General features: G+C 38.0%; 2 protein-coding genes across 4 annotated transcripts in view; one reads left to right on the forward strand and one right to left on the reverse strand.

The window, feature by feature from the left end:
- Positions 1-174: 174 nt before the first annotated feature.
- LOC105692058 (geranylgeranyl pyrophosphate synthase) lies at positions 175-5,944 on the forward strand. 3 transcript variants are annotated; one of them, XM_012410976.3, is made up of 8 exons: positions 175-428; positions 1,498-1,652; positions 2,118-2,225; positions 2,986-3,130; positions 3,836-3,956; positions 4,108-4,247; positions 4,690-4,792; positions 4,957-5,944. In XM_012410976.3, the coding sequence occupies exons 1-8, from the start codon at positions 369-371 to the stop codon at positions 5,154-5,156; spliced, it is 1,032 nt and encodes a 343-aa protein (XP_012266399.2). In that variant the 5' UTR covers positions 175-368; the 3' UTR covers positions 5,157-5,944. The 3 variants fall into 3 exon arrangements, with proteins under 3 accessions (XP_012266399.2, XP_012266401.1, XP_012266400.1); XM_012410978.3 differs by lacking the exon at positions 2,118-2,225 and having other exon boundaries at positions 177-428; positions 2,991-3,130; XM_012410977.3 differs by lacking the exon at positions 2,118-2,225 and having other exon boundaries at positions 178-428.
- Positions 5,945-7,281: 1,337 nt separating this feature from the next.
- The window catches only part of LOC105692059, a 51,514-nt gene continuing 38,724 nt past the window's right edge, over positions 7,282-20,071 (reverse strand). Inside the window, exons 2-6 of the mRNA XM_012410979.2 lie at positions 17,946-18,006; positions 16,604-16,675; positions 9,087-9,226; positions 8,565-8,713; positions 7,282-8,079 (exon numbers count right to left, since the gene is read on the reverse strand). Coding sequence (XP_012266402.2) covers positions 8,008-8,079; positions 8,565-8,713; positions 9,087-9,226; positions 16,604-16,675; positions 17,946-18,006 — 494 coding nt within the window. The 3' untranslated portion in view covers positions 7,282-8,007. The remainder of the gene's footprint in view (positions 8,080-8,564; positions 8,714-9,086; positions 9,227-16,603; positions 16,676-17,945; positions 18,007-20,071) is intronic.

The raw sequence follows: 20,071 nt of genomic DNA on the forward strand, positions 1-20,071 counted from the left end.
ACCAATCATAAGTCAACGTATCAATCGTGTCCTTGACTGAAGATTGATCGTGATCAATTTCAGTCAACGATCGAAGGGACTCATATCTCCCGCCACTGAGAATCAAAGATGGCCGCCCCCCCTCCCGTCGATTGCGGGATCTGTATATGCGGACGGCCATGGCATCAGCATTGGTCTACCGATGGTCTACTACCAGAGGAGCAGACGACGTAGGATTAAGCAGCCCGCCAGTGGTCTGTCTGTTGTCGAGCGGCGTGGATGAATTTTTGTTGTTCCCAGATATCGCAAATAAACGTACACTTCCATAAATTTGGTTACAGTGGTTCTCACCTAGTGTTCTACGTATTGAACGAGCCAGAAATTTAGTTATGGATACGGACAAAAGCAGTGTGCCGTATTCGCAGAGCGGAGACAAAAAGCAAGATGAGGTTAGTTCAATACCGACGACATATCTTGCGGTTGTTTATTTCTCTGTCATCAGCTGATTTGTAATTTAAACAGCCAATGTTGTGTCCTACGTTCATAAACAATGATTGTTCTTTGCCAATAATGTTCCGTCATTGTAATCAATCCCAAGTGTTAATTGATCAATAGAGCTATTGCTATTGTCGCACATTTATATTGCCTATGGATTATAGAATGCGTGGGTGGTATCAGTTTACTAATTGCGGTTTTAATTTTAATCCTTTGCGCTGACGTAAATATCAAGCAAACCAAATATAGCAATCAGCACAATTCGCATACGATAATTTTAATCAAATTGACCAATTTATCGCTCTTTATTGTTTATTTAATCTCCCTGAAATGACAGCTATTCTTAATTTCAAAACAACGAACATTAACTCCCAGAATTGTTTCCTTTTTTACACCTCAATTCCAAGGACAGCATCTTTCGAGCGTTGGTAAAATAATTTTTGGTACGACAGCTTCGATAAAGAAAGCTGCATTGAAAAACTATTGAATTTTCATGGCAAAAAATTCCACGTTGCACGGTTTATATCATCGTTATTGTTTCATGGGTGTCAGTCACATTGCTTATGGTTTCAAGTAGCCGAAGAAATTTCTCCGTGCTCATATAATTATTGAGCTTTGTTGTAGATCAACCGTAAATATAGCACGAACGACAAAAACCAGTCTGCAAACGGTGGAACGCTCTAAATATTTTTTTCAAATTATTCATTATATTTGGATCTGTTCAAGGTTTAGTTTTCACATGTTTCAACCCTTATTTAATGTACTCATGTATATACGTACAGTAGACGTACTTCATATCTTACAATTAAAGAAGATAAAAATGACGATAGGTCTATTTGCAAATCAAGCTTTGAAGTCGTCTGCTAGTCAATCGTCCGATTTATAAATTTGCTTTCGTACCTAGTTTTTCTGTGTTTACTATAGGAAAGGTATAGCTGTTCGAAAACAATATTTCTTTTATCGTCTTTATGTCTTACAATTTTTTAGTGCATAAACAACTTTTTAAATGTTATCGAATTGCAGAAGTTGCTGGAACCGTTTACCTATATCCTTCAAGTACCTGGTAAACAGATCAGAGCAAAATTAGCCCATGCTTTTAATTATTGGCTAAAAATACGCGAGGACAAACTACATGCTGTCGGCGATATCACCCAGATGCTCCATAACTCTAGTCTTTTGTGAGTATACATAAAATGTTAGATTTTGAAAAACGAAACACGAGACCAAACATCACAACTTTTAGTTACCACGTACAATACCTTCGTATACCCACCTCGTAACAACTTTCAACGAATTAATCGATCCTACAAACTCGACGATTTTCTCAACTGCTTCACATAATAAATTAATCTGTTTGTATGAAAAGTATTTGTACTTTAAAAATTGTACAAATTATACCGCAATATGAAGTTGCTTAATGAACGTATATGTATATCCAGTTTTTTTTAATGAGAGCGTGCTTCCTGCTGCGCATGCAATCCACCCGCGAGGTACCAGTGGCATTTGGTCGTTCAAAGAAATCGAGAGATCGTTGGTTTTTCATCTCCGAAGACAATAACGTACGATACGCATACCTGGGGAGTAGGTGTTTTTTTCTGTCTTGACTGAAATAAAAAGTTAACAAAAAAATTGTTGCTGAACAGGCATCCGCAAAAATTCGTCGTACGTCAAGAAGATTCACTTGCTATACGTAACTACGGTGACACGCTTCCGAAGTTCGTCTTTTCAGTGAAAGCAGATCAGTTTATTCGGTAGATATTTCTTATTTGCTTTGAATGATAGATATTTTGAATGAATATATACAATTGTATCGTTTTTTACTTTTTGCTTTAGCGGACTTCAATGATTCATTCGCTACGTTTATTAATTTTTAAAAGCTTTCAACTAATCTGTATGATACGACAATCGCAAACGTCTTGAATCTACGAACGTACTGATAATAGTTTTATGCCTTGACGTTGCATGACGCTGCATCTTTATAATTCTACGTGTCTTCCGACCTTATCCTTCAAGATCTATTCATTCGATGAAACTTTTATTCATATCTTTCGCGAAGTATTGCAGCAGGCGCGAGTGACATTTTTGCGATAATTGATGATGGGGTTCGTTCAAAAATCGTACTAGTGATGAAATTCGATATATTGGTTCGATACATGTATCTATGCTATATGGATGCATTATTCGCTTCATCAAGACAATCCTTTTTTTCCGACACATCTTGACAGAGGAAGTGTGGTTTTTTGGAAAAATCATACCTATTCCAAAATTACATCGAGTATTGCACTCGTACCCTCTTTATGCTAGCCATCTTTTTTCGGAGAAACTGATGACCTCACAGAAAAATTATGCATTGGAATCTGCAGTTTTTGACACCGCGAATTTCGATGACGATACACAATGTTGTACTCACATCCATGTATTCACATACTAACCATCTGTGTAAATATTCACACCATCTAGTTCGAACATCCTACGATTATTTTGGTATAAGACATTCCTGTTTTTTCGTAGGATAGATGACATCCAAGATAACTCTATTCTGAGGCGTGGGATTCCTGTGGCACACTCAATTTATGGTGTTGCCAGCACCATTAATGCTGCGAATTACGTACTATTCATCGCGCTCGAAAAAGTTTTGGCGTTGAATCATCCTGAGGTGAATTAACACGTCCATCAGAAATTACTGTCAATAGCGATGATATCTATCTATGTACATTCTGTACAGGGTGGTTCCATTGACCTGCTCATGTAGGTTTGATTTTTGAAAAACGAATGAGCGACGCAAGGCACAAAAAGTTTCAGACAAAACCTGCGGGTGGGGGGCCCGGAGACTGCATAGGGGAAAGTAAGTTGCAATGCTCGATCTGACCCAATGGTCGGCGTCGACAAGGTCAGTCGGCAATGGTCAGCTTTAGTTTTGCAGAAAGTATCCCATAACTCTGCTGTTCGGAAACTTAAAGGTCGATCAATTCTCGATGGAAAAGTACAAGAGTGACGGAGTTAGTACAAGGATTGGAGTAATTATGCTGGAATTAGAACTTGAAAATAAGTTAGCATTAGCCGTAAGTGTCGAAGGACTTGCGTATTTATGGTACACGTTACAAGCCTGCGGTACTCAACTGCAACAATAAAATTATATTTGGCTACCAGAAGTTAGTTTGAACCACCACATTTTGGGATTTGAGGAAAATTGAATTGTGACCTTATCCTGGTTTCGGCGATGCTACCTGGCTCGATTTGAGCATCGCAACTTTCTTTCTTCCCCAAGCTTTTTGTGTTCGAAAAATCGAGCCTGTATGAGCAATTCTAACGAAACACTTTGTAAATCAAATGAAATACCCAATTACATATCGCTGAACAGGCTACCGAGGTTTACACGGAACAGTTACTCGAACTACACAGGGGGCAGGGAATGGAAATTTACTGGCGAGACAACTACATTTGCCCTTCTGAAGAAGAGTACAGAGAAATGACGATCAGAAGTGAGTTACTATGCAGATAATGAGATTCAGTTTTTTTTTTTTTTTTCTCAGTTCACATATCGTTCCTTGAACTTTTTGTTGATTGATCTTGAATATTAAATATTACGTAAGTTTATCGAATATATTTTAATCATCTTCTTTGCGTGAACAGAAACTGGCGGTCTCTTCAATCTTGCTGTGCGATTGATGCAATTATTTTCGGATTGTAAAGAGGACTTCACACCGTTGGCGGGAATCTTAGGATTATATTTTCAAATCAGGGATGATTACTGTAATTTGTGTTTACAGGAGGTAATTATTCATGATTGAATCAATAATCAATTTTGATCGATATCATCCTTGAGCTTTTGAAACCGGAAAACCATTGGTATAACAGTCTTCTTCTACGCTTGACTGTATACAACTGTCCTGCACTAGTTTTGTAAATATTTATGAACTGCTCGAGCTTATGTTATCAAACTCGTTGAGTTTATATTCGGGATACTTTTTAGCGCAGTACGTTACTCAAGCTAAATATTTACTACTCTTCCGTTGTACATCAATCTCAGTCATTAGGTCATCGGAGTTGTGCTTTTTTTATAACCTCGGGTATTGAGTAATGATTGTTTGATCGTTTGATAGGTCGTGTACCCGTTAAAATTGCTCGTAAAAATCGCTGGACGTTCAGCGCGAGTTTAAATATGCAAGTTCTTCAAAAATGTTTATGAAATCTAGACGTCGCCATATGTTTCAGTATACAGAGAACAAAAGTTTCTGCGAGGATCTGTCCGAGGGAAAATTCAGTTTTCCGATAATCCACGCGATACGAACTCAGCCCGAAGATCGGCAGATAATGAGTATCCTTTACGCGTCTATTGGGCCGTAAAAATATTTCGTAAACCTGGTTTATGATTTATAGCGTGAATTTCATAACTATGAAATTTTCGTTGACCGTACGGGTATTTCGCATTTTATTATGTTGAAAAACTTACTGAGATATTCCTCAACGATAAATTTAAAGACATTCTCCGACACCGCACTACAGATGTGGAGGTAAAACGGTACTGCGTAACGCTATTAGAAAAATTTGGATCCTTCGGACATACGAGAGAAGTTCTGATGGAACTTGACATGAAGGCGAGGGCGGAGGTCCAGAGGCTCGGTGGTAATCCACTTCTCATCAAAATTCTAGACGAACTTCTTACCTGGCAGAGAACATGAGCTGAGTTATTTTATTCTACATCTTTAAACTTCAATCCACAGTGGTTGAAACTTTAAACCAAAAGTCACATATGTATAGTAACGTTCTTCAGGAGTTTCTTGCGGTCTGGAAGCCGCGATATTCGGCTAATTTCAAATAGAACTCGAATTATTAATATTTTCAGCGGAATTTGGTCACGAGCATTTCTTTTTGCGAATCACACGTTTGATTTCCAGTCACAAAATCGAAATCATGTGTCGTGAGACTTATTGCTAGGAACTATACACGTATTTTAGACAATAGTAGTGGCAATATGAATTGACAAGTTCCGAAGATGAGTAGTAGCAGTTAATTGTAGTGCGAGAAATTGATAAAAATCATCTGAATATTTTTTCCCGTTGTGCATCATGACATCGGTATATCACTGTGACGTCGGTAATCCCAATGTTGTTTTAAAAATTTCAACGACATCGTTTCGCTCATTGTCAGTCCCTATGAAACACTTGAGCAGCATACTTTTGTTGTTAGAAGTTGGTCCCTTATCCTATTACGAGATCTTTATTTTTAACTTTCTTAGGTACAATTCGATGCATTATCACCAGGACAAATTCTTTTCGCCATTTAGACGTTGGCTTTAAAATTTTACATTTTTGTTTCACCTATAATCTGGCGTGTGCTGTGTACTTAAATTTTCAAGACGAATGATACTGATTTAATTTTTTACTTTACATGCTATATATTTTTAGAAAGTTATTGATGTATCTTATCTACTAATTATAACTGTATGTATTGGTAGGATTTTATAGAATAGTAAACTGCTCTTTGGAGCTTGAGACAATACGATAATTCTATTTGAGTTCTTTCAAAGAACTCAATAGGCTATGAAATGCGATGAAGTCCGTATAATTAGCATAGATAATATAGCCCTCAATCGCAGTATATCGATTACATATTTCATATACTGTGCCTCAATCCATATTTGAGAAAAAAAATATGAATTTCAGAACCATTCTAGTTGATGATAATAATAATAATGATGATAGTATAGTCATGTCATAGATAACTTAAATCTCAATAGCCACGTTTTTTGCATAGCAGAAATGTTACTCAATATTTGAAAATTAATCGATTCTCTGAATTGAGTTTAAGTTCACTCGTGATTTTGTTGAAATGCCCCTGGGACTTTTAAATTCTGGTCAAGGACGTTAGGTTGAATGTTGAATATGCGAGCATCGTGATTATACTGCCCTGCATTTTATAATGTATACACCAAATAGTAGTGAATAAATTTAAAAAAAAGTTTTTGTTTACATTGAAAATTATAGTATATCCATCACGGCAATAAAATAAAAATATTAGGAAATATGAAGTTGAATTTTTCAAATTTAAGCCTAATCTCATAAAGACTGTCCCGAGGTTGCTTGATCTAATAGACCAATAAAGTTGCATTTTTTAAGACCAGTTGAGATTTTAGGATACTTGTAAATTTTTATTAACAATACTCGAGAACTTTCCTAGAGTACATTTATTTTTAAGCCATCGCCGCAACGCGATCTAACAGTGCTGAAAGAATCACGATCATCGTTCAAAGCAGACGAAATGTCCATCTACATTAATGTTTCGCATAAATGCGCGTAGCCAAGAGTTTATCAGTATTTATCGATCCTTCCATTAATTCTTAACAGATTGTTTCATACCTCATAGATTTATCGCTAATATCGAGGGGCAGAAAGTAACCATTCTAGTTTAATAAAATGTTTGATCTTTCAAGTGATCTTATTATTTTTCAATGGATTGTTGACATCGGTTGACTTGACGTGCATTCAAATATTACTATACGTATACGTCACATGTATCTAGAATCGGTGATAAGTCTGCATGAATTCTATGGAATATCAAAATAACTGAACCTGTAGTATAATCTCATTCTGGAGGTGAAGATGTCATAGTTGATTTGGTACCAATGAAAAGATCTTCACACTCAATGTATGGTATGGAGGTGTTTCATTATATCCAACAATTTCACTTATCACTCGCTCTGTATTCAAATGCATGAATCAATCATCTAAGTCGTCCCATGGTAGTAAAAATAATAAAATAGAATAATTCAAGCCAACCATGTTAGATAAATGGGACCCACATGAGTTGTGATTTTTGAGTAATTTTATTATCAACCATAATACATGTACAACAGCATATAATAACTTAAATATTTAATAATAAGTAGTAAAAATAATAATTATAATATAATAAGACTTTGGTAGTTGATTTGTGTATACCTACTAAATACGTGTATATTGTATTAATATTCAAACTATAATAATTCAAATATCGATAGACACGGTTACGTATAAAAGTGTATGTGTACTTTGAATTCTCACATCCCCCGAAGAATAATACACGACACATTTTGGCACAATTAATTTTGCAACGTAGTCTGCGTCTAATTATATTCCACGGCTCATCGTTAGCTCATAATTATCATGTTTATAACCTAGCTTACGCACGATTGCTCCTGTATCATATATCTCCTATACGTGCGGAGTTTATAATCATATTCTACACCGCCGCCTCAAGTTTTGAGTCCGTCAGTTTCTAGTTTGCTACACCCCTTTACACGTGCCTGCCGACCGACGCGGCTAGATTTATACCCGTGTCGACACCCTATCTCACTCAACTTCACTCCACACAGCACTCCGGGTCTCGAGAGTTCATTTCTTCTATTTATACATGTACATATTATCTTTTTTTAAAACTCCAGCCTCATTGAGGCCCCGTGGTACACTAAGACAAGGTTGCAATCTGGCATGTCCTCAGCTCAGGTTCGCTGTCCTCGTCTGATTCACTGGCCCATGAGGGCTGTCGCTCTTGTCACATTTCCCCGTCACTTTCGGCCATCCGACAGGTCGATCCTGGAATTCCGTCGTCCAAAACCTCCGTCACCTTGAAAAAAAAACATCAATTCTTGGTTGGAGAGTAAACTAAAAAAAAAAAAAATGGAATTTTCCAATCTAATATTTGCGATATAACGTTCAAAGATTGCTGTCTGAAGGCAGAAAAATTCCCTCAAAAGTTGCTGCCGAAATCATGTTATCTTCTGTATGTATGCGGGTCCTCCACAGGAAATTCGAGAGAGAAGTAGGACGTTATTTTTGTCTCTTTTCCAAATCACGTTTCTCTTTTCTCAAAGTTGGAATCAGTTATGGGATTTTCATCGATAAGCGTATCAAAATCATGGGAAACATAAAGTTCGAACTTTCCAAACGATCAATATTGAATCATGGTCACGGAATTTATTTTCTCGTTTTCGCGGTTGATGCTTGGGAAAAAAAGCATTCACGGTCTTCGTCCTGCGATGTTCACCGTATCAACTCTGGCACGTCTAGAGGCTGATAAAAACCATATTTTTACCTAAGCTGGGTACTTACCAAAACATCCTCAAACCGATCGTAACTTTCAGGCCGAGTATTAAGGAGGCTTTCACCGACGCAGTCGGCGCTTCCTGTAAGTTCATTTCCTCGACGTGAAAGAGCGCTGGACACTATATGCAGCAAAGAGAGGACCGCTAACAAAGCAGCTGGAATTAAGCCAATTATAATCACCATTAATCTCACCGTCGAGACAGAGATCGTACACAATTACTCTACATGTATATGTATATGTATATATATGTACGCTCTGTATGTATGTATATGTATATGTTTATTTCATTATTTTAAGGACGATTCTAACGAGCTTTACGTAATAATCCGAGTGTCAATATTATTATTGTCGGTATAATATAACGATCAGAGGATCGTATACACTTTTTGCTTGTCTGTAGCAGGAAAAAGTGTATACCGACAAATTGGAATCATATTATATAAAAACGTGGGAGAACTGTAAGAAACCGGTACGTGTACAACACCACGGAGATGGTATATCGAAAAGGCAACTGGATATAAGCCCACCAGCAACGAAAGATAGCCACAGTCTGTGCGGTTTCCAAGCCAAGATGCACGATAATGGCAGATAGAGAATAGCTCTCCGCCATCCCCTAGTTATGGCCAGCACTCCAGACCAGCAGCCCCAACACAAAGAATCATCGTTCCTGTAACCAAATACAAATACCAGTTTTCTAAAGAGTGTAGGTATAAAACATCCCATATAGATCAGTAACAGATTTTTAGACCGCGATTCGATTCTTTATTTATTTTATTGTATTTTCACCTTTTAACTCAACGAATATTTTTCGATTACCGTGGTTGAATCGAAAGAATTCAAAGGAAATTTTACCTAAACTCTGACTGAACCTGCATGGTAAGTTAAACACAGCATCGGGGTTCTAGATTTTAATTATTGTGCGATATCGCGGGATCGTGTTTGAGCCATGTATCCAGTCTTAAATTTCCGAGATGTAAACAGAAGCAATAATTTCTCGTACTGAATCTAATCGGCAATAAATTCCTCATGTTATCCGCCGACACAGGTGCGCGAGAAATTCGTGGTCGAATACTTGATCAGGATTAGGTTTAATACACTGTACCAAAGTTTCACGGCGTTTCTAGAAATCGCATTTGCGAATCTAATTAACGGCACATACATACATTGAGGATTTAGTCGCTCTGAAATTGAAATACCCGTATTAACGTAATCAGGAAACGGCGATCATTGGATTGGCCGTAATTGCGGGGTTTACCCCGTTTTCGTCTACACCTATCCTCGCTCAATTTACCAGAAAATCGCAACTCCGACTGTACCTATGGGGTACTCCACGTCAAGTGTATTAGATTTTCCGCATATTAATGTATGATGTTATTCAAGTCAGAACCTGAACATTTCAAAATAGGATTCCTTTCACCATTGTTTTCCAAAATTTTCAAAAAGCGTTTAAACTATCTCAGAAATAGTCAATTTTTAAAATTTGAGAAAAGTTCTGGAAAATCTGACGTTTGATTTTGATTATGATAAAAATATCAATAGTGATGACGAACGATTGACTCCTCGATACCCAGTGAATTCAACATTTAATCAAATAATTGTTGTTAATTTATTTTTCAAGAATAATCGGATCGTAGTTTTTGGAAATTTAGATTTTTGACTGCTGGTTGAAGTTTTAAACGTTCTTCCAACGGTTTTGGAAATTGACTACTGGATTGTTCATTATGCTCTTGTGTTTCTCCGAGTTGACAACGAGTCCACCTAAGAATCAGCGAGTAGTTGAAACAATTGCACGGGTACATCCGGTACAAAAAAAAACGGATCTCGATGGAAAACCATTTTTCATGGTCGAACAAAGTGATTGTGCCCCCTGATTTTTACGGGATGGTTTTCAGAGGCGACATAGAGTTTACCGTATGTATAGTGTGAAATGGACGATTACATGCTGTCGCATTACCCCATTTTTCACGTACAACTGTGATCGCTGCTCAAGCCTAAACTGGACTCTTTGGATAGCAGTCGTCTGAAATACTATGTAGGGAATTCAATCCCCCATACAAAAATATTCATACAATTTTTCGTACAATTGTGCAGCAATCCCGGATCATAGTGCTAATGAAGTCTTCATTCAACACTTGACAGAAATTATTGCCTCTTTGGTCGTTGATATCAACGACGTAGTTTCGGTCACAAGTTCACTGAAGAACTTGATAATTATCAACTGATTACCTTGTGTCTTGTTGTCTCACAGATAGTGAGGTAATTTGTCACAGTGGATATCTGTAGCATGGATGCGAATGCTATTCCAAAATCTTTACTTATCGACGTATGTCATTTGTTCGTTTGAATTATTGGAGTGTTCAACGTACGTCATGATCGGCTGTCCGTAATTGTTGGTAAACAAAAAATAATGAACCCGAATCTCTCACTTTTTTCTGTTAAGGTCCCGGGGTACGAATCCTGTCATGACACATATTTATCAAATACATAAATATAATCATAATTTGGATATATCCATGATCTCACAGTTTCCTAGACCAATTGTAACAAAAAAGGCGAAATAATAACTATCAGAATGGCGGATACGACCTTTCAACTTCATTTTCAGTCATTATTTCGTTAAAACTTTGTAACAGCAAACGGTCGTATCCGCCAACATTACAACCTCTTTCTTCCAAGTTTTCGATTTCTTGATTTCTATCTGTTTTCCAGATTTAGTTATTCCTCCAACGAATAGAGTAAATGAAATATAAAATCTCGTTAACTTTTGACCAACCGAGTGTACCGTACAATAGGTTTTAAAAATAGGCCTAATCGGAGCTACGAAAATAATGTTCGATCAGGGATACAATTATTTACAAATTATCAATTGACGCGATTACCCGATATTCATCGAAATTGAAATAAAGTTCGTAAAGCACTTCTAAATGTAGTTACTTTAATGAAGACCTCCGAAAAGTTGGCCCCCCACTTTTCGAAAATCTAAATTTTTACGATTGTTCCAGGTTGTTCTAGTTGTTCCAAACACTGTTCCAAAAGCGTATTGCAAATGAGGCGCTTCCAGATCACCGAATTTAATTATTTTGTCTGCCTCATTTCGACGCGAGGTGCATGCCAGTCGATGGTTTTCGGTCAAAGCTTTGGCTACTGCGATTCGTCGAAGTCCCATCAATTAACGTTTTTTAGTATGTTTTACGGCTGGATCAAAATTATCAACCGAACATTCCATAATGACGGGTGACTGAGGGGCCGGTTTGTTCATAACACAGCCAGAAAATATACAATCACATTCAGAACATGAGCCTCACACAGTCACATGCATGCCACTTTCCGACATCTTACAACGCTTGAAAGAAATCGCGCATGGTGGCTTGGTTTTATTGCGTAACGCCTTGTATATTCTATCCGTCCATGGTTTTCGCTGTAACGTACCATATCTTTTTTTACCATGGGCTTTGTCTGCATAAATGACATTCTTTGGCGACAGTGTGACCCAGTTACTTCAAAATACGTAACAAAATTAGTTGCAAATTTGCTCTCTGGCGCCACATTGTATTCAAATTCATAATCAAGTATACCATTGAACATTTATGAAATAAATATTTATTTTCGAGATTTTCGAGATGAATTTTTATTCGATGAGTTTCCCCTAGCTGTTTCGATACGAGACATTGGTTAGTAGGATAAATGATACGATACTTCAATCCGAGATGAGTTTTTCTTGTATAGTTTCTGAGGAACTTGCATTCTTATATTTTAAATCTCTGATTTCATAATATTAGTATAATTCTACTTCCATTGTAATAGGGTGCATTCTACGTCGAACGGGAAACTTTTTTAATAATATTTTTTTAACTTGATGAAACTTTTTTGACGTCTTGAAGGGCTCCAGAAACCATGCTCAGACCACTTGTTTATGCCAATAGTTCAAATTTCCAAAAGCTACGAATCATGATGAAAATTTCTGATTCCGACATTTCTGCTATTTTTGATATACTGCCCCGGTGGATCCGAAAAAAATTTCGTATTCGGTTGGATTTCTTGAGTAATTTTGGGTGGAACGATCTATTGCGTTATAAACAAAGTGCATGACCATGAAAACACAGCTTGGAAATCTCAGTTATAGCATAGATATATTGAACTTTTCTCAAAACTCTCCATGTTCGAACATTTTTTTGGATTCTTTAAAATCAGTTTTCTCTTTACTCCGACCCCTTTAAATTTCATGATGGGCTAAATATCCGTTCTGTGTGAAAATCTGTTTGTTATTTCAAACTGTGATGAAAAAACCAAATCTGTGGGACAATTTCTGGCCAAATGTTTTTTCATCATCGAACTGGTTATTATTACTATACACAGAGACTAATATATCCACCATGAAAATATTATAAATGTGTAAAAGAACCGACTAGTAAAAAATTGTTTTCTTTGACAGAAATGAAGCTCTCATTTGGGAAATGTGAACGGTGTTTTTTAGTTCAGTGAATAACACAAGTTCGAACTGATCCGTCAGAAAATGAGATCAACTATCTGATGACAAAACTGGAAACGTAGCGCTAATATCCGTTGTAAAACCAGAAACTCGCGCCAAGTATTAGGACTCATTGAACCGTATCGATTGCGTAGTCGGTCCCCGATTCCTAATCCTTCATAATTCATGCGACAAGTCATTCGACAATGGTTGCTTTTGTCATCGAAGTGCAGCCTGAAAAATGCCCGAACCTGCCCTGGTCGATGGTTTTATACTTGGCGGGCAGATTCCTCCTTTCAACATATCAGAAGGCCAAATCTGAAGAAACTTGCAAGAACGACAAAATCCTCCAATCCAATGAACTTGCAAATTTATTTTAGAGACATATTCTAGGTGGAGAATCTCAAGTATTCTCGAGACCCGTACGTTAGATATGCGGGCCATCCTCTGTGCATGCACATTTACTCAGAGGAGTAGCTCGATGTTATCTGCGCAGAAGACATAATTGTTCATTTTAATGCCACGAGAAACGTCATGCAAACGACTCATGTTTTACTCAATGGTGATAAACAAAAATAACTCTGTGATTCCTATTGCAGAAACGGTAACTTCTGAGCACGATGTAGCATCTATTAGTATTTTCCTTGAAAAATATCGGTACTTTCTGACTGAAAAACATATCAGCTGGCCACTGTTACGTGTAGTGGTCGAAGATCGGTGTTGGGCGTTGATCAACTCTGTAATGATTGAATAGAATGCGATGACTGTGACGGATTACCTTCAACAAGCTTATACCATAGATATCAATATATCTACATATATACTTTTACTATGCTTTTACTTATTTGGCGCGGGAAACACCCCCGACCTCCGATTTTATAATTGTCCTGCTGTGCGCATTTTCAGAAGCGCGTATCAACGAACATACACAAGAAGTTTTCGAAACACTTGCTTGTGAAATATTTGATTCTCGAATGTGGAGCGCTGATGATACATTCCCGCACTAAAGATTCTTCAGACAAATTGTTCGAATCATTCACGATGGTTCATCCGACCACGAATCGTGAGCAGGCTCGGCGCAATGTAGTTCAGCTTCACGGGCTACATCATTTGATCAATAAGATATCGACACTCCGAATGAGATAGTAGACGATGACGATCGGGTTGAAACAGTATCGAACGATGGGCTCGAGGGTAGAGTTTATGCCGATTCTCTTTTTTTCCATCGGTATAACTTTCGAGTATAGGAAGTAATTTGATGGAGACCGATAATGACAAGGAATATTTTGCGCCGGAAGTAGCAGATTGTGTAACACGAAGTCTAATGCCGTATGTTCCAATGTGGTCAGCTCTTCTCCTGAAGCATGTTGCACCAGATTGTACGAGACTGATTGTCAGCAACGCTAACGTCGAGTGCTATTTCAATCTCGTGAAAAAAGATGTTTCGGAGAGCAAGGTGAATTTGAGAATTGGTGGATTCATAGACGAGATGAGAAATTATAAGAGCTGTTCATATGCAGAGTCATTAGCACGCCCTTGAAGGGTCACCGATCGAAGTCAAAGGCAGTAAAAAGGCAATTGCGTGACAAGACCTGTCTCGAAGCAAAATTAGATAGCCCAAATAATTCGTTAATGCAAGAGACGTGGCAACGCAAACGTAAATCGCAGTACAGTCATCTGGAGGGTCGTTTGTTCGGGAAAATCACTATAAGAAAATGAAGAATCCACGTTTTCGAACCAGCAAGCCCAACAGGTAAATCATGACCAATCGCTATCGAACCGAAGCGACAGTTCGACTCACGCGAACACGTTACCGAATGGATTGTTGCGTCGAATACTATACCTATGTATATTATGCTCGAACCATAACGATACCGAGTTCACTGATGGACAATACACTCCCCGCACGCGCGCTCCGGATATCGCGTTTGATCGCTTTGATCTGTTTTTCGGGCAATTTCAGATCTCGGGTGAAAAATGGATATATGGATGGGCGGTTATAGAACGTGGAAGACGTCCCCACGACCTACACGTATTATTTGTTAGGTGAGGACCGTGACAAAGCGATAAACCTTGAGCATTCCGAATTACAACATTGATGATGCATTTAAAGGTGAGATTTTCATGCCGTTCATACACGGTAGTAGAAGCCAATCAGCTGTGCACTACGATGAAAAGTACGTCGCAGAGTGTAGAACAATTCAACATGAAGTTCTTTGTGATATCAATTGGAAATCAATCGATCACAAAGGGGAACGCCCGTTGCAAAAAGACGCGTTCAATTGCGGTATATATGTTGTGTACTGTACACAATTTTTTGCTAGGGGAATTAAAATGGACGCTAATTTTGACCCAAATACATACAGGGTAGAAATCGCAAAATCATTGCTGATATTGTGTTGCGATATGGCAGTAGTATGCCAGTACTGCTTCAGTACAAGGCCCAATAAATTAATTATGCGCATGCCTTACTCAATTTCATACGTTCTGTGCGTTCATAGTTTATACGTAGCTTGAAATTTTCCCCTAGATTTTGTATTGATTGCAGAAAATATGTACCTATTGTACGATGGAATTAGTGATAATTTTATCGACTGTAGAAAAAATAAAAAAACATAAAGACTGATCATGATCCATTTGTTGGAATCTTTATTCAGCGAAAACCCTCACCTGCACGTGCATGCTAGATGATTCTGTATAACAACAGAAGGCGGGACTTGATGAAATAGGTGAACGAAAATTGTTTTCTATCGAAATCTGTGTTTCTTGTACCGAATGTACCACGCCATTTTTCTAAATTCTTGTCGATTTCTAGATGGACTCGTTGTCAACTCTGAAAACCACCCCGTAAAAATCAGAGGGCACAATCACTTTGTTCGACCGTGAAAAATTGTTTTCCATCAGAATTCGTGTTCTTTGCACCGAATGCACCAGTGCAACTGTTTCAACTGCTCGTTAATATAATTCTTATGTGGGCTCATTGGCAACTAAGAGGACCAAAAGAATCATGATGAACGTTCCAAACTTCAATCAGCTTTTTTGGCGTTAATAAGTGGTCTGAGAATGGTTTCGGAAACCCCTCCAGCCGTCAAAAAAGTTTCATCAAGCAGAAAGAATATTTTTGAAAAAATGACCCGTTTGACGTGGAATGCCTCGTATGTAGCTTCGAACGTATATCGTACTCATTGTCAGGAAAACCCGGAAGGGTGTACTAGATAGACGGTTTCCGTTACCCTTGTGTAGGTATTTTCAGTCCCACAACTCGCGCGGAAACTAGCTAACGTTGTATGCAATTCATCTCCTGGTAATCTCTCCAACTTGGAACGAAAACTGTGTAGTTTCAGCCGGTGTGTCCACAGTATTTTTACACGAGACACATTGAATTATGGGTATCAACCGTCGACAATGATCAGAAATGAATTTCCGAAAAAGCAATTTCTTTTATACCCACAGAGAAATGGGTGGACTAAAATGGAAGCATTCCGTGAGAATATAGAAGATGAATTTTCACGTGGAGAATTTACGGTGCAGATGTACTAGTATAATGAAGATAGATTAAGAACTTCCATTTCTTACCTGATGCACACTTGGATGAATAACGAAATTGCCCATGTGATTTCTAGGAAGAATATCACCGCCGATGCAGCCCTGAAAAAAATATTTCGATATTAAATATATCGCCGTAATTACATTTCTAGGAAATTTGGTATCTCTCATGTCGTATTGTATGTACATATCGGCAGGATATTAATTAGTTACGGGTCAAACCAGATCAACGGCACATACATAGATACATTCAAGAAAATGCTTTTCATTCCTGTGCGGTTTGATTAGTAGGGGCAGTTAATTAGCAATCGGGTCTAGTAATGGCGAATCTACGTAGTACGGAACGGTCGAGAATCAGAACGGCGCACTCTATTACTCATTTGCAAATTGAGTACTGATTAATACCGAATGTAATTCGAAAATTCAATACTTCATATGCCTCTCATTATTGAAAATATACGCGATCTCGTAGTAGAATTCTCATTTCTTTTTTAATTTTAGCTCATGATACCATAATTTTGCAGGACTGGAAGATATTGGATTTCTCTAGCAGATGGTATCGATGCTACGAATAGTAAATACGAATGAAAAGTAGGATACCTTAATATTTTATCTCATTTTACTAGCTCTACAGTTCAATCTAAGAAAGACTCTAACGAATCGATACCTATAACATCTTTGATCTCGATCGGGAGAATGAAACGGAATTCCACGAAAATTTACCCTCGCCTTCGGTCCATCTTTCATGCTTTCGAACATCGAAAAATAAAGAAAAAACCGGTGGAGGCGAGTCGAGGCGCCATTTATAGACCCCAGGTAGGATACTCTGCGTAATTTATAGGTAATTTGACGTGTCACGGCCACCTCACCTCACCTTACGGGAAAGGAAAATAAAATAGCATCGCCCAGCTGAAATTGATATCGATAAATCACGCCCACCTGAAGCTGGTGATACACAAAATTTCTTATTATCCCTGAACAGAGATACTTGTATATACTTTTCGCCAATGGTTTTCAAAATCTCAATTTTTGCTGTTAATTATCGATTTCTTCTACACAGTTCGCGAAATAAAGCAAAGAAACTCTCAGCGAGGATTAGAATCCTGCCTCTATGTAAAATAGAGTACATACAGTATGAACTTGTTCAACATCAAGTTTTCGGTAATTGTACTTCGTTTCGGGGAAGCTTTGCGAAACTGTTAAGTAGGGGCTTACGAGTACTTTATGTCGCATTGTTCCCAAACTCACGCGTTAATTTAACCGATTTTTTTTTCCTGAAGAAGATTAGATACACTTTTCGATATTATAAACCTGGAATTTTACACACTGCACATCGCAGGCTCAATTAAATAATAACGCGAAATTCTCTCACGTCACATAGAATCCCATAACGTGCCGGTGATAAGCGACGTCGACTCCGACGCCACAGACAACTGCAACAGATAAAAAAGACAAGAATTAAATTCGATGCTCTTTGAAAATTTCAAACAATGCAATGAAGGTACGAATGAAGGGATGATTTTTAATTCGCTTCAAAGCGGGAGTTAGGAAAAAGCTTTCCCGATCGATTAACGAACTGTGAAGTAAATTGCAGGTAATTTACGCCCGCATCGGTTCGTAACCGTATATACAAGGAAAATTTCCAATTGCTCCGCCGAGTTTTACTAAATTCGTTTATAAGGAATCGATGTTCGTTTCATAATACAAATGCTCCGGCTTTGATGTTGAAAATCAACCAAATCGAAGTCGAAATGAGAGAATAAAAATAAAACAAATTACCATAAAAAAAGTATCTGTGAAAGCGGTAAAACGGCGATTCGAAATGACTTTTTACTTTTTATGTGTTACCGAGTAAAATATATCAGATTCGAAAGAGGGGCTCGGGTGACAAACGAGACAGGAAAATTTATCTACACGTTAGAAATCGAATGTTTCTGCCGCGCGATGCCGGCATACATATAATACACATTTATTCATTTGTATTAATCTTTTCGTTTTAAGCCAACGAGGATAACTAATTTCTATACCCAACCATTTCAGGTAAATCAATTCAATAGATAAATATAAGTATCGCAACGTTCATTTTTCGGGGTGTAGGTATAATCATCCGCTGTTATGTCTGCAGTCAGCCCCGTTGATAATTTCCGGAATATTCAGTGTGGTGACCAATCGACTGTGAAATGTTCATGTCGGATAAATGTGGATTTCCAAATAACGCAAATATAACCCCTCTGTACAACATTATACATTATCATTATAGATTTCACACGTCATGTGATATTGAAATCACAAAATGTAGTCTATCGGAGAGTAGTTTCTCGGCATTTCATATCGCCACGAGGAATTCTGCAAATATTTCAGGTTCTAGCGAATACGTTATTTTTCAACCGGACGTGAGATTCACCGTCAACACCCCGCGCGACACTTCTTTCACATGTCTCCACCGTTATCAGCAGATGTATAAAAATGATAACTGTGCGAGCATCACAAAAGCCCGTCATGAAAATTGTGAAGCATATACTATATGATATTGCGTAGAACTAGCGCTACAGTGACGTGAGTTCGAAATGGAAATCGAGCAGAATGGTCCTTCTGAATTGTGCGGCATGATGAAAACCGCAGAATGGACGAAAGACTAATCTTCTCCCTCACTCGTCTATATCATCGCCCGAGAGACCTTCCACAATCACTCCTATACCGCATCGGAGCTTGACCCAGGAATATAATCTCGTTACCCACGCTCCTGATAAATTTCAGGAAGTTCAGCGTTAGGTGAGAGAAGCCATAATTTTGAACCTCCGTTCAAAATTAACCCATCTCGGCTATACATTTACCTACCTGTGTACAGTCCGCGGTAAACATTCATTTTTTCATCCTCGAATAGTAATAATTTGGCGGAGGATGCGATCAAGTTTTATCCGTCAGATACGTCGGATTAATGAGATCGAGTTTTTTTTTTTATGCGGTGACCTTCCAATCTGCGTTTTTTTTTTTTCTTGTCCAAGCAAAACTTATCTCAGATAATAAAGCAGACGAAAGATCTCCGTGAAATACTTCGGTCTATCCGGTTGGTTCATACTCCATGAAGGAAAACGTTTATTTTCAATGTTTTTTTTCTTTGGTTTTTTTTTTCAAGGAAAATTCCACCCCCCTTTATAACTTTATGAAAATCACATGCATAAAACAAGGGAAAAATGATGTCTCAAAGTTTCATGTGTATGACGGAGTTTGTTGGTGGGGTGCAACAGGAAGCCATGAGAAGACGAGGCTTTGACGTGTGTCGGTCGCAGTTTGGTTACTACGTCTTCGCGAGTTTAGAGATGATATACCCGGCGCTGCCTACACTATATCTACACTTCCTGTACTTCAGATGCTATGTTTTATTCAAAGAACAAAATCGCAAAACTTTAATAAAAGAGGAAAACACCCCCAACCGTCGGGTTATGTGAGGGTGAAATACGAAACATCCGCCCTCCCAGTCGAAACGCCATAGGCATA

This window comes from Athalia rosae, chromosome 2, assembly GCF_917208135.1.
Source record: "Athalia rosae chromosome 2, iyAthRosa1.1, whole genome shotgun sequence".
Taxonomy (NCBI): Eukaryota; Metazoa; Arthropoda; class Insecta; order Hymenoptera; family Athaliidae; genus Athalia; species Athalia rosae.